At 33.4% G+C, this 16,296-nt stretch overlaps 1 protein-coding gene across 1 annotated transcript in view; it reads left to right on the forward strand.

The window, feature by feature from the left end:
• The window catches only part of LOC128989122 (lactoperoxidase-like), a 166,886-nt gene that overhangs the window by 5,649 nt on the left and 144,941 nt on the right, over nt 1–16,296 (forward strand). Inside the window, exon 3 of the mRNA XM_054410987.1 lies at nt 610–695. Within this exon, the coding sequence (XP_054266962.1) occupies nt 610–695 (86 nt within the window). The remainder of the gene's footprint in view (nt 1–609; nt 696–16,296) is intronic.

The raw sequence follows: 16,296 nt of genomic DNA on the forward strand, positions 1-16,296 counted from the left end.
AAAAACGAGAGTACCTATCAAGATCCGAATCTTTTAATGTTTTCACTGGATTGGCGAGAGTGTCCAGCTATTAAAGTATGGCCTCACTACTTTTTAAATAAACTTACGGACGTTTAAAAACCCAATTTTGTGCGATTTTTGTCAAGTTTTCTCCCAATTTTTATCACATAATCATCTATGAAATAGCGAACAGCTGTTCGGATCAAGATTATTTTTCTCTAGATGTCACTGATATGTTTACATTTAATGTTATTTACAAATACCGCAATCATTTCCGATCACGTTTCAAAAGCAAATCCAAACAAAGTTGGATTAAAACAGTTTTTCCTTACATAACGGATTTAATTAATCGCAAGTTCAATAACTTGTGGGGTAACCGTAAATGAAAATAGAGATTCTTTGTGTATAAAAGTTTTCTTGAGTTTTGATAACCAGGGAAGAGACCTTGAATCAGTGTTTTATATGGCTGGGTAACTTACATTTTTTACATAAGCATTACCAATAGCTTACATAAAAGGTTTAAACTCATTGACGGCACTTCAATGGTGGTTGTGTAAAGTGTAAAGTGACAACTGCAGTGGGTGATTGTAACAGAGGTTTACGTTGTAGGTTAAAGTCATGACCAACGATCAAGGGCATGACTTTAACCAACCTACAACTGGGCGGTCGGACATTGCAAGCAAAAGTTTTTGTCGGTAGGCCTACTCATAATTGTAAAAGATGTTTATTTATTATGTGTCCGTGTTGTGTATTTAAACTTTTGACGACCTTTTCGAAGTGATAGATGTGTTTCTTGTACAATATCTGATGATGAGGACTTAAGCTCCTCGAAACGCGTAATCCGTAAGGACCAACAGGATCACTTTGGCAGTACTCAGGTAATTTTATACCTCTTATAGTCTTCTCAACGCTATGTGCTGCTCGATGGACCATACAGCCAATAGACCAATTGCCTATCTCTTGGGATCGCAGGCCTAAACAATTATTCATAAGTTGGTAGCACATATTATATACTCAGTGTTCCGTACGGACAGGACAAGAACACCTTTGATAGTGAAATTTCCAACCTGAATCTTTAATAGCGAGGTCGAGGTATAGTATTTTAACTCAATATCGTTTGGTTAGTTAGGTAAGTAGATATAATATACGGGTTTAAAGTCACTTGGGGCACGTTTTCCCATAAGAAATAACATGGGATCATTTTTTGGCCACTAAAACCAAAAATCCTGATCTTTTGCCTAAATATCCCTATAAAATTGTCAAACCTTATTTCTTACTTATTCCCCATAAATATATTCGATATTAAGCTAAAAAAGCTATTTCTTATATTTATTGACCCTTACAAGTGTAAATGTAGAGTAGAGGCAATATGATGGTTTAACATCACTTTAGGCACGTTTTCCCCATAAGAACAACATGGTGAGCTTTTTTTGACCACTTTTTTAAAAATCCAGCTCTCGGCCTATACAAGCCTATATAAATGTTCAATACCATTGTACAACACTATTACTATTTCAAATCCATATCCATTCACATGTATATTCTCAAAATCATCAACTTGACAGTGCGAGGTTTGTACGCGAACTCGGGCGCGCTCCCGGCTCATGGCGCGCTCCCTTGGACATCCTTAGTGGAAATCCACGAGTTCTGGCTACTTGGAAACCCAAGCCATTTGACATACAATAAATCACCCTTTCTCTTAATTACATTTTCTACTAAATACATGTCGTTATACTTGGTCTTTAACAACTCCTCTGTATAGAATCCTCCTCTGATTATAATACCATTTTCATCTTTCAAGATATAAGTCACAGGCTTTGTATTCTTAACTTCTGCTATTGTAAATAGCTCCCCTGTCCAATTCGGGGTATATCCTTTACTAAAAACATGTTTATACTTTGAAATTCTCTCGCTATCACCTACCTTATATATTGGCTTTTTAACTTGTACTACTTTAGAAGTCAACCTCTCATGCACATATTTACTATTCTTAATATTCACTTGGTTAGGCTTCATACCTTTAGATCTATGCACCTTATTATTATATTTTCGAATTAACTTTGGAAGTAAATCCAACCATTTATAACTCCCCTGAGCACTAAATTCCCTATATAACCAATTCTCTAAAGTTCTCTGAAACCTCTCTACAATTAATTGCAGCCTTAGTTGTAAAAATGTGTGATAGTGATTAATATTTAACTTTTTCATTAGTTTGCCAAAATATTGATTAAAAAATTCTTTTCCATTGTCAGATTGAATGTTTTTAACCCCCTTTGGTAGAATGGTTTTAATGGCTTCTGTAACTACCAACCCTGTTTTATTATTTAGCATAGCAGCATAAGCTTTTTTAGAAAATGTATCTATTAAAGTTAAAATATATCCATTGCCAGATTTTTCACCACTTTGCTATATCTTAAATAGTTTTCGAGATACAAGTATTTTAAAATAATATTATGGACTTAAAAATGTAAAATGTGCAAAAATGTCAAAAAAGTCTGGACTTTGAAAATTTTCATGATAACTGTTATTTGTACCCATATAAAATAATGTTAAAATTGTTTTTGAATTTTTGATTTTTTTATGTTGTAATATTGTTTGTAATCAAAAGTTGACACCCACTACGTGTGCCAGAATTTCAACCGTTTTGCCGTATCTAAAGCCGTTTTCGAGATATAAGCATTTTAAAACAATATTATGGGCTTAAACAATTTTAGGTGAGTAAACATGTCAAAAACTATGAATAAGAAAGTTCTATCTTTTGATGATGACGAGAGGCTTATTCTGGAAGATGACATTAATACTCTTGCTCTTAGTAATTATAAAATTGATCAAACATAAATCTATAATTGCAATTATTATTTAGCCTTTCAGTAGTGGTAATATTATGGTATGACCCCACTTTAGGCGTTTTTCCCCATAAGAATAACATGGGGATCATTTTTTGGCCACCAATTCCAAAAATCCTGATCTTTGCCCACATATCCCTATATAATTGTCAAACCTTATTTCTTACTTATTCCCCATAAATATATTCAATATCAAGCTAAAACAGCTATTTCTTATATTTATTGACCATTACAGGTGTAAATGTAAAGTAGTGGCGAACTAGCAAAGAGACCCCACCTTAAGCACGTTGTCTATTATGAAAAAGCCATATTTAGTTTTATCTAAACTTTAGAGGAAGAGATCGCTAAATTGGTTAAATTAAACGTCATTACCAACATGATTGTGATACACATGTTTTAAAACTTAAATCGTCTTGTTTGGATAATATTAGGAAATTTACATTATCACATAAATGTTTGTGTACTTTGCTGCAAGATTTACACAAGTAAAAACAGTCAATATTTTTATGTCGACCTTTTGACAAAAATGGTGTTTGGACTATTCATATCATCAAATACAACAACTAACTGTGACTGTGATGTGAATTTTTTTGTGTACTTGTGTACTTCATCACACACATTTCATACTAATTTCACAAATTACACATGAATTGTGAATGTCACTGTGACTGTGATGTAAATTCGTGTGTACTTTCTCACACATATTTGACACAATTTTCACACAATTTGACACAATTTTACACGATTTGACACAAATTTTACATAAGTTGTGTCAAATCGTAATTTGTGAAATTAGTATGAAATGTGTGTGATGAAGTACACAAGTACACAAAAAAATTCACATCACAGTCACAGTTAGTTGTTGTATTTGATGATATGAATAGTCCAAACACCATTTTTGTCAAAAGGTCGACATAAAAATATTGACTGTTTTTACTTGTGTAAATCTTGCAGCAAAGTACACAAACATTTATGTGATAATGTAAATTTCCTAATATTATCCAAACAAGACGATTTAAGTTTTAAAACATGTGTATCACAATCATGTTGGTAATGACGTTTAATTTAACCAATTTAGCGATCTCTTCCTCTAAAGTTTAGATAAAACTAAATATGGCTTTTTCATAATAGACAACGTGCTTAAGGTGGGGTCTCTTTGCTAGTTCGCCACTACTTTACATTTACACCTGTAATGGTCAATAAATATAAGAAATAGCTGTTTTAGCTTGATATTGAATATATTTATGGGGAATAAGTAAGAAATAAGGTTTGACAATTATATAGGGATATGTGGGCAAAGATCAGGATTTTTGGAATTGGTGGCCAAAAAATGATCCCCATGTTATTCTTATGGGGAAAAACGCCTAAAGTGGGGTCATACCATAATATTACCACTACTGAAAGGCTAAATAATAATTGCAATTATAGATTTATGTTTGATCAATTTTATAATTACTAAGAGCAAGAGTATTAATGTCATCTTCCAGAATAAGCCTCTCGTCATCATCAAAAGATAGAACTTTCTTATTCATAGTTTTTGACATGTTTACTCACCTAAAATTGTTTAAGCCCATAATATTGTTTTAAAATGCTTATATCTCGAAAACGGCTTTAGATACGGCAAAACGGTTGAAATTCTGGCACACGTAGTGGGTGTCAACTTTTGATTACAAACAATATTACAACATAAAAAAATCAAAAATTCAAAAACAATTTTAACATTATTTTATATGGGTACAAATAACAGTTATCATGAAAATTTTCAAAGTCCAGACTTTTTTGACATTTTTGCACATTTTACATTTTTAAGTCCATAATATTATTTTAAAATACTTGTATCTCGAAAACTATTTAAGATATAGCAAAGTGGTGAAAAATCTGGCAATGGATATATTTTAACTTTAATAGATACATTTTCTAAAAAAGCTTATGCTGCTATGCTAAATAATAAAACAGGGTTGGTAGTTACAGAAGCCATTAAAACCATTCTACCAAAGGGGGTTAAAAACATTCAATCTGACAATGGAAAAGAATTTTTTAATCAATATTTTGGCAAACTAATGAAAAAGTTAAATATTAATCACTATCACACATTTTTACAACTAAGGCTGCAATTAATTGTAGAGAGGTTTCAGAGAACTTTAGAGAATTGGTTATATAGGGAATTTAGTGCTCAGGGGAGTTATAAATGGTTGGATTTACTTCCAAAGTTAATTCGAAAATATAATAATAAGGTGCATAGATCTAAAGGTATGAAGCCTAACCAAGTGAATATTAAGAATAGTAAATATGTGCATGAGAGGTTGACTTCTAAAGTAGTACAAGTTAAAAAGCCAATATATAAGGTAGGTGATAGCGAGAGAATTTCAAAGTATAAACATGTTTTTAGTAAAGGATATACCCCGAATTGGACAGGGGAGCTATTTACAATAGCAGAAGTTAAGAATACAAAGCCTGTGACTTATATCTTGAAAGATGAAAATGGTATTATAATCAGAGGAGGATTCTATACAGAGGAGTTGTTAAAGACCAAGTATAACGACATGTATTTAGTAGAAAATGTAATTAAGAGAAAGGGTGATTTATTGTATGTCAAATGGCTTGGGTTTCCAAGTAGCCAGAACTCGTGGATTTCCACTAAGGATGTCCAAGGGAGCGCGCCATGAGCCGGGAGCGCGCCCGAGTTCGCGTACAAACCTCGCACTGTCAAGTTGATGATTTTGAGAATATACATGTGAATGGATATGGATTTGAAATAGTAATAGTTTTGTACAATGGTATTGAACATTTATATAGGCTTGTATAGGCCGAGAGCTGGATTTTTAAAAAAGTGGTCAAAAAAAGCTCACCATGTTATTCTTATGGGGAAAACGTGCCTAAAGTGATGTTAAACCATCATATTGCCTCTACTCTACATTTACACTTGTAAGGGTCAATAAATATAAGAAATAGCTTTTTTAGCTTAATATCGAATATATTTATGGGGAATAAGTAAGAAATAAGGTTTGACAATTTTATAGGGATATTTAGGCAAAAGATCAGGATTTTTGGTTTTAGTGGCCAAAAAATGATCCCATGTTATTTCTTATGGGAAAACGTGCCCCAAGTGACTTTAAACCCGTATATTATATCTACTTAGGTAAAGTTAACCTAACCTAACTAACCAAACGATATATCGAATTAAACAATCGAATAATCAAAATTACTCATTTGGTTGTTTGTGCCAACAGATATGGAAGTGTACCCCTTATAGTTCTATTACGCATTTTTTTTTTACTTGAAACTGTCGGATACTGTATTTGTTTATATATAATAGTTTGGCCAGCATATTTGAAAATATGCAAACCAACTGCTGTTCTTTATATAGGAAGGTTTCAACTGACCACTATAAGATCCCCGTGCGTAAAACGGGCACACAGCTAAAAGATGAATATTTACGATTTAATAATAACTAAGTACATTTAAAAACATATTTCACAAAAAGTGACATAAACATTGATCAAAACCCAGATCAAATACGATTATATATTAAATTAAATTGCGGAAAAGAGATGTATTTACAATTGATAACAAAACAAAAAAACTCATAAAATATACGAATAAACGAATAATACGATAAACTGAATGCTTACAAAGATTTTACAAACAAACTACCATGTTACAAAAGACTAAAAACTATATTCACAGACTCTATTCCCCTCGACTAAACCTCTCTGGGTAAGGAAACGTTTGATACATATTTTTAAATACCCCGCCGTAGCAAACCTGCAGATTAAGCGATTTTCCATTTGCCTGATTGGTTTTACACTAAAATGTATCCTTAAAAACTTCACATTTATTCCCTATTTTAAATAACATTAGTTTAACGAGTATGCCTACTTAGGTTTGCTGCAACAGGGAGGGTAACAATGTGTGTTTTTTTTTTTTTTTTTTTTGTAAAATGTTAATAGTTTAGTATGAAATTAATGCATTTCCAAATTTGATCAAAATATGTTCATAAACAAGCAAACTACATCAGCTAACTTATTCTCCATAAGAATAACATGGTAATTTTAAATTAACAGATTTTTGGAATTTTTTCCGTAACCACTAGGCGCATAATAACGCTTTAATATACTAAATAATTTGTTTTTCAGCTCTACAAAATGGTTTGAAAAGAAATTGCTAAATTTTAAGTTTTTAGGGTCAAAAATGGGAAAACACCATAAAACCCCCCATAAACCCCTGTTCCCATAGTCCGATCATGCTGGTTCGCGAACTCATCCGAATACACATAAGTTTACACGTTTGTATTAAATTTAATCAAAATCGGAACATTTTTGCTCGAGTTCTCGCGCTAACGGACGGTGTGGTGTTATATATGAATTTGAACGGATGGTGTTTTTTGCCTCTAGGGACCTCAAAACGAAAAAATAAATCGGTCCCGGGTCCAGGTCTCACCATGAGTACTACGGTAATAGCTTATTCCCTATAGGGGAAATTCGCTAAAAGTGACCAGGTCGATCTCCCTTGATGAAGGAATTTCTAGCTTTTTGTCGATGAAGTATTTCATTGCTACAGTCTTCTTTTTCCTCCACGTTCCTTCTCTCCCCTCAACATTTGATTTTGAACATAAATATCCCTACTAACTTTGCTTACTACAGTACTACCTCTTGTACTCAATTTTGTTTACTTCTCTCATAGATGTTTAAAGGTATATTTATCAACTTCCCCCTTATGGTAGGTGAGTGCTACAAAACCCCAAATTCGCAACATTCTTTGATACCAAGAGCGCTGCAAGTATTTGCTGTTGTTGACGTGTAGAGTGAAGCGTGATGCATTGTTTAGAGCTTCGCGATGACCTGGCGAGGGAATTCCAAAATTTACACCATTCATGCCGAGGACAGGACTGCAAGTATTTATTGTTTGTTTACATCACGCTTCATGCCTCATTGCCCCACTGGATTAGCCAGCCCAAAACTACCTGGACCTCTCGGGACCAGTGGAGTCGTTTTATTGCCCCAACCTTTTTCGACCCTCGGATTACGGGACCAGCTAACCATTACCCTTACAAATCACAGAAGCGATGAAAAGGTAACGCCTGGTTAATTTTTAATTACCAATAAATCAGCTATCAGTTTTTTTAGGCAGTGATGCACAATTTTGGGCGTATTTGAAGTTGAATAAAGGCCAGGGCTTGAGGGCAAGATAAGTGAGTAGCAAGATTACAGAAAACAGAAACGGTAAAAATGATAAACATAAAAAAATGGTGCCACTGGTCCGAATTTAAACATTATTTAACTTTACTGTACTGTAATGGAACTGTAAGAAATGTACAAACCAGATGCCATGGTTCGCAGTTATTAGTAGGATTCGGTACAGAGACGTAATTTCTTTATGTTTATGATCCTTGTTATCCTGTTGTGTTCTAATATCTGTGGCGTGTAACATGGAGTGAGATGATCTGGTCAGCTTGTAAAGTCTTGGTTGTTGTGAAGATCTTTGCTCGTGTCCGGCGAAGGGTCAAGAAGTTCACCGCATACTGCACTTAGTGCGACCTTACCTTGGTACGAACCACTTAATATCTACATTTACGCAAAGAATAAAGAGGAGAGACTTTATTCCGCGGTTTTCCCAAAAAAAGAGTGTTTGTCAATCAGGTATACAGCTTGTTCATATAGAAAACGTTATAAATAAACTAAAATTGAGTTTTTTTAAGGATGTATTTTAAAAGAACTTATGTTATTAGGTCGACTGACTATCAATCCTGACCTAAAAACTATTAAAAAAGACATTTTGGTAAACGAGTATTCAATTTTAGATTAAAGAACATATTAACCGGAAGAACAAAAACTCTGTTGTGGTTGTGTAATGCTGTACGAAGGTCGGGTACTCTGCTAGTATGAAATGATAATGCAATTCAGGGATTTTCTGAAAAAAAAAGAATTACTCTTTATACTTTACCAAATACATTTATCTCTGGGTCAACTGAGGAGAGCAATTTTAAAATAATATCAATAACGAAAAAAGCTCCTGAAGCTAACGATTCCATGTTACAGTATAATACCCTTACCTTTATTTCGGCTTATAAAATACTTAGCGTAGCAATAAATTCAAAAGCATACACAGCGTACTAATCTCACATTTAGGCTAATTAGATAGTTAAGCTGCGTCTATGAAAGCACTTCCGACCCGCCAAGGCCTCAGATCTCGCGGATGTTCACAACAATGCCTCTGTAATCGTGGTGACTTTGGCCATCTTCATTAGTGCTCGGTGTAGGTTGAAGTTTGTAGGTTGCACCGGCCTATCAAAACTGAAAGAGCACAGCGGGAGGTGATTAATTAAACTATCTGGAGGTGAATTTGGGACGTTGGTTACACGTGGCGGGGTCATTGATAGTTAAGAAGAAAGTGACGTTTTGAGGATGTGAGATGAAGAAGCTTGGGTAAGTTGATAACTTAGTTAAAATATCGTTATTATTTGTACTAATGTAAATATTGTTTGTATTTGTATACGTCTCTGTTATGTTTTTAGAATTTGTTTGCCGTTTGGTGAATAATAATATATTTTCCAATTGAAATTTTCTGCAGTGTGTTCTTGGAATGTTGAGCTCAATTTTAAAGTTCAACAAAAGAATTATTTCGTCTGAAAACTTATTAAGAAGAGAATTGGCTGAGATTACCTTTGAATGCTATTTGAGGAATACAATTTTTTTGGTCCAATACATTGAAATCTTAGGACGCTGGGCTCTAGTTCGGACCCGTTACATTATTTTAAGGCCTACATACGGGTTCGGCTGTACCATGTATTATTACATGGTAATGGTACCATGGTAATTGGTGGGATTTCAACCCAAGATATCAGAGACCGAAGCCCCACACTCTACTATTATAGGTTCCTCAAAAGAATACCCTATGGATTGCTTAGATAATGTTCATTTATTAACCATTACAATTCCATTGGATTGCAAGGATTCAAATATGTTGTAAATCGTATTTTGTTGTTAAGATTAAAATAGAAACTATTATTTTGGTGGATTTTCCAATAGGCAAGCATGAAAGCTATAATATAAGTAGTGGTCGTATCAAGACTTTAAGTTTGTGAAAAATTAAGTTTTTTTTTTCAATTTAGGATCTCCTAAAACGGAAAACACCCAGTTAAATCAAACGTGCCTTATAAACAATGTCAAATTGTTGCTCAAATAATGTAAATGTCTTGGCAAATCGACAAACGTACAAATGTTTAACTATCTAAAACACGTTAAACAACGAATTTCTAACGAATGTCGTTATACAATTTTTTTTAATATTCATTAAGTAGTATCATTTAAATCATTCAATAAATAATTCAAATAGACATAACTTAAATATATTGGACAATATGATTTATATGACTAGAACAACGGATAGTTTTGCAAACAAAGACAAATTTGATGTTTTATGTTCTAATAAGGTGTAGATTGTACAGAACTACGATGTAGACAATGTAATGGTAAAGTTAGCCACGTTAGCACATATATATCAGCAAGCTCTAAAGTCTAAACCCTTTCGGGTAAAAAAACCAGTTCAAAGTCGTAACCTCAAACTGCCTAACAAATCAAAACAACACTTTCTTATCGGATGAGAAATCAGCTGTTACACACGTGATCAGGATCAGTGGGCCAGTCAGCTGTTTTAATGACAGAGCCTGCAAAGAGGAAAGTGAGAACGAAAGTGTCAGCAAGGTTGAGGTTAGGTTCGGGCGCGGGACTCAGTGGAACATCTGCCGCCATGTAAGTACCAAGTACCAACCACGGCACCGGCCGGCTACTTATATTATCTTACGGTATACTATATGAAATGCACATAAAAAATATATAACACCAAATGGATGTATTTCCTTGTATAGGAATATAAATCTAATGGATCAGCTGAAGACAACTTGATGGCTATTTTCGTACAGTTTTATGTAGAGTTGTGTTGTTTACTACTTGTTAATTTTTTTATAGCTTTGTACTTTATTTAAACAAAATGAAAGATTCAACTATAAAACATATCTTGTATCTACAATAGTAAAATCTACCCTAAAAAGATAAAAATTCAGTCAATATTAGTTTGCTCCAAACCTCACCAACATTTAACACATAAACACTTTCAATTTCACGATATTGTTAGAAATTTACTTGCACTAGTCAAAGCCAATGATAACACAGTTTTTTTTTTTTTTTTTTTTTTTTTTTTTTTTTTTTTTTTTTTTTGTCCTAAGGACGCTAGGCACGAGCCTGGGATTGTTTTGCACATTACTTCAGACTAGACCTAGGGGTTGCGGCATTATCACTTAGATAAAATCCATTGGTGACTTGGCGGGGATCGAACCCGGGACCTCAGGGACTGAAGTCCCGCGCTCTAACCACTACGCCAGCTCGCTCCCCAATGATAACACAGTAATTGCAAAGTAAAAATTTAAAAAGTTACCGTAATCTAAATTCAAGGGGAGTCTAACTAAAAAAAATATTTTTTTAAATTTTATTTTTCTTGTTTTTGTAAATTTGGAATTTTCTGAACATTTTGATACCAAAATTATAAAGGTTTGTCATGTTTAAACATAATTATTAATGTTTAAAAGTTTATCTTCAGATACATTTTTTGCAGATGCCCATCAAATAACAGGGCTCCTGGTGCCCTGCAATTTCTGACAATAACAGGTTTTCTGCGATTTCTGAAAAGCCATGTTTTTTCACTTAGGTACGCATATTTCTAAAACCGTTTGAGATATCACCATGGAATTTTCAAAGCCTCTTGCCCATTACATAATACAGCTTTGGACCTACAATTATTAAACATAGGCAAAATTTGTGTTAAAAATAACAAATAAATCAATAAAACTGAAAGAGAAAAAAATTTGGTTTACATTTGTGTTTATTAGTACGAGTATAATTATAGTTTTACCTTCAGTTCTTAAATATACCATTATAAACAAGCATGTAAAGTTTCATTGTGATAAGTCAAGTATTCTAAGAGTTATAGGTACCTAACGGACTACGTTGGACTCCCATAAACGGTTATAATATATTAAAGATATTTTTAAATAAAAACTATTCATAGAATGAGGTATAATATTTGGCTTTATACTTAACTAGAAACACATACTTGTACAATAAATAATTACAAAATACATTTGGCTATCCCAAAAAAGTAAAAAATTCTACAAATTGTAAGATTGTACAGAGGTGGCTATGATTGTACTGATTCAAATGTAAGGGAATGGTCTAGTTGAGTAGTAGCTCCCATTTTTATTTATAAGATTAAATAATACTTGAATTTGTATATACCTTTTAAGTTATCATTGTAATGCAAATATTTTCCATCAATTTATTCGCAATAATTTTCAAAAAAATATAACCCACCATTAAAAGTTCTACGTCGACGGATATTTTTCCTCTTTATTTTTTGTTAGAACATGGTAAAATTGCAAATGCAAATTTATGAATTGGTTAGGGGTTGTACCGTAATTACAAAGTTTCTTAATAGAATAACATCTTAATTCGATTGACATTATCCCGCTGCCATAAAGTTTATTTTAGAAGCAATACATTTGTGTGGGATAAAAATAGGAACATTTTTGATGATATAAATTACCAACACTATAGATATGTATTGCAACTAAGCACAAATAGGGAGAACAATTCATATCTTTATATTTGCTTATTATTATTATTATTATTGACGTGAAATGTAAAAGGTTTGAAACATGTCCGACGATAAGTGCATTAGATACATACGAAATAAAACCAATGGTTAAACATCATCGTAATGATAAATATTATGATTCTGGGGAAGGACAAGCTGTTAAGAATAAAATTAAAATAAATGTAGCTATGTGAAGTTGTATAAAGCATATAAGTCAGTTGTAACCTTACTTGTTCACAAAATGTATTGATGTACTTAAGTCCTATAGTAGACTTTACAGATTAAAGAGGGAACCTTCGTTAAATTAAACCTTTATTAGTAGTCTAGTCTCCAATCAAGTATACAAGTCTAGATTAAAATTCTTTTCTAATTTATCAAACTTTTAGATAAGTTGAAAATATCTTTATGTTTATGCAAGGTATTGATTGACTCCTCCGTCGATGTCTTTTCTTTATTTATAGGTACTTCAATACTCGTATTATTACGACCAAATAAAACGATATACAGAATTAATATTAAAATTAACTTTTTAATTTATGTAACTGGGTAGCAAACACTTTGATTGCTGGCAATATTAACACACACAGCTGAAAACACACACACACACACACACACAACAGAACAGCTGAAGGAAACTATGCACCTGTACCGAATATATCTGTAAGGTAAATTCAAATTTGAAAATGACAGTATGTTTTGTGATGTAGCTTTTTAGCATTTAAACATTTGAACCAGCCGTAAAAAAGGCATAAAAAGGTGACATGGCCTGCTTTGGCCTGCATATTTCACACACACGTGACATAAAGTTACTGTACATCACATTCTTCACTCAACTCCGGATTCTAACAATCACACACCGCAAGCGCATTTCCGGTCCGTGGCCGCGACCTTCAGGTGTTACTCAACAACAATCATTCCTCCCTCACTTCCGCCTCAGCAAGTCTCTGCCTTCTTGATCGCATCAGCTGATCGCCTGGCTGCGGATGGAACATGTTTATTAGTGTAACATGATGTGTCATGCTGTAACAGATTGGGTCGAACATTATTTACACATACCATAATTTGAGTTTCTGAGCCATTGAGTAGTGAGTTCATGAATTTCTTAACTTAACACTTTACTGGGACGTTTATTTACTTTACCAATAGTAAACATGTTTGTATTATTATTTTAACGGGAGTGTCTAAAAACGTTGAAACCAGCTGTTACGGTTATTAATACTGAAGTATATATATACTTCCTATATATAGTCCTATATATATATATATATATATATATATATATATATATATATATATATATGGACCAACTGTCGCAAATTCTTCGTACAAATAGGACATAGTTGTGTGAGCCAGTCACAGAATGCGCTAGTGCCTAAAATTCTATTTTCTACATTACCTTTTGTTGATGTCCGAGTTGATGGGTCATAACAGTTGCTATAGTTCACAATTAGTCATTCCATTAGTTAGTTTGAATTCATAAAAAAGTTAATGTATTCGACAGATATCATTAATATACATAAACACAATCTGTCGTACACTCACACCAACTAAGACAATTTTGATTTAAAAACTGGCAATAATTTTAACATGGTGATGGAATGTCTAGTTGTATCAATAGTCAATGGTATGATATTCGGGCCAGTGACGTAATGTTTTATGTTTATAATCCATACAGTTTCTGTTCTAATATCCGTGCTATGACGTACTTAGTGCATTCTGAATATGAATGCGGGTAAGAAAGTAATGGAGTGAGATGATTTGGCCTTGGTACTGACGAAGCTGAGCTGATTCTTTAGTCACATATTAAGCTAATAAATAAGGGTAGGTCTACGTATGAACACTCAACACGGTTTCAGGAGGAGCATAAGTGTTTAGTCTCAAATTGAACCTGACCTTATTGCATAATAAGTACGATACGCCAACAAATTCCCAACACAAAAATCAAAACGAATATACCGTGTATCCCAAAAAGAATGGATAAAAATTAAACTGGCATAAACACTTTTCATTAAAGATAAAACGGTAAATATCCATTATCTTACTTTACTTCCTAAGTTTTTTCTACATGGTTTTACGACCTAACTTCTCCATGTTCTCCGTTATTTGATCGAAGAAATTCAAGTCGGTGTTCCAGCTCTGACCACACATTGTGGCGAATGTCATTAGCTTTTTTCCCGAAGGCTTAAAATTATCGCTTATCATCTTTGTTTAAGATTGGCGTGGGATGGACAAACTTGATCTTTCACAAACCCCAGACAAAAAAAAAAAAAAAACACCACAAATTTCGTCTCTATAAACCATCAAATAAAGTGTCATTTAAACTGCACTTCCAAATTGCAACTGTTTGTTTTGAAAATTCAAACGCGCTAACAACAATGGAACGGCTGATTACTGTTGAAGAGTCCTAAACAAAACTTAATTATGCAAGCTTTAAAATTAGTCATAGTTAACTTGTACGATCCTTGGTAACTCGTATATTAAGCTGTAGATTTTATCGATTTTGTTTTGCCAAGGTGTGTAAAAAAAACACTTCCAATATTATCATTTAGACATTCTGCAGGTTTTCCTTGTGAATTAAATAAACGGTAGAACGAAAGTGATCAGTGTTAAATGTATAATTTGACAGCTTTCTCCTCGTGATGTGGGCCCGACCTAGGGTCATCTAAGTGAACGTGTCCCCCATCTGATATAAGGGTATCATCAAGTAGTCAGGGACGTCAGGGTACGGGCCAGGGAAAGTGTAACGTCCAGATACAGTTCGGATGTTTAAAATTTATTTTAGTACTAGCTGTTACCCGTGGGCTTCGTCCCGTTCGACTTCATGAGTATTAACATAGACTAAGGAGAAAAAGGCATTTCATGGTTACTTTGAAAAACAACATTGGTGATGATCTGAAAGTGAGTGATTGAGTGATTGAGAGAATGAGTGATTTACTAAGCTGTCAGGGCGGAGCCCTAGTAGAGTATTAAAATAAAAGATGACTATGTCCTTTAAGCCTGTGGTTATATTGGCTCTACTAATGGAAAAGATCAGCTCAATTAATTGGACAAGTAGTTTATACGTTATAGACATACTCCAAACATATCTATAATGTTTTAATAGTTCCTTCCATCCAAGATCAGTAATACACTAAAATTAATAACACGCTAATCCGTTCCCAGAAATTACTTTGAGAGAAAACAAAGGGAATGTTGCTGAAAGTCAACAGTCCCGGAAGATCAAATAATTTATACCTGTGCCGCTAGGTCAAAAACTACAATGTTTGCAGTGTCTGTAGATCAAAAGTCCCAATAAGTCAAATAGTACAGTCCGAGCTAAAAACGTGGTCTATGTTAAAGCAGTTGACTTATTGGGAATTTGGCCTAATGCAACAGCAGTTTTAATATAACGAAATACGGTAAAATACAAGTTCAGTTTCGCTGAGTCAACAGTGCCAGAAGATCAAAAGCAATAAAAGTGAACGTCGATTCAGTGTAAAGTAGACCTCCTGCAACGCTTACTACACCAACAAAACTCACTTTTAGTTACTTCGTGTTTTGTCATAATTAGAATAGAGCTAAAATGATCATATTTGGTACATAGCTTATCTATTAATGCTTCTTGCCAACTGTTTGGTTAACACTGTAAATAGGTATAGCCTTTCGTCAAAATTTCTGGCATAAAATACCCGCAAGGACGATCTGAAAATTTCTGGTTATCATATACGTTTGAAAAAGGAGATCCATTTAATCGTAGAACTATTTTATGAGTTATAATGTAGTCTGAAACCTGTTCAAACTATCATATATATTATTAAAACGT

Source organism: Macrosteles quadrilineatus, unplaced genomic scaffold (assembly GCF_028750875.1).
Source record: "Macrosteles quadrilineatus isolate MER2022 unplaced genomic scaffold, UCM_ALF_1.0 Scaffold_3__2_contigs__length_128488019, whole genome shotgun sequence".
NCBI classification, from domain to species: Eukaryota; Metazoa; Arthropoda; class Insecta; order Hemiptera; family Cicadellidae; genus Macrosteles; species Macrosteles quadrilineatus.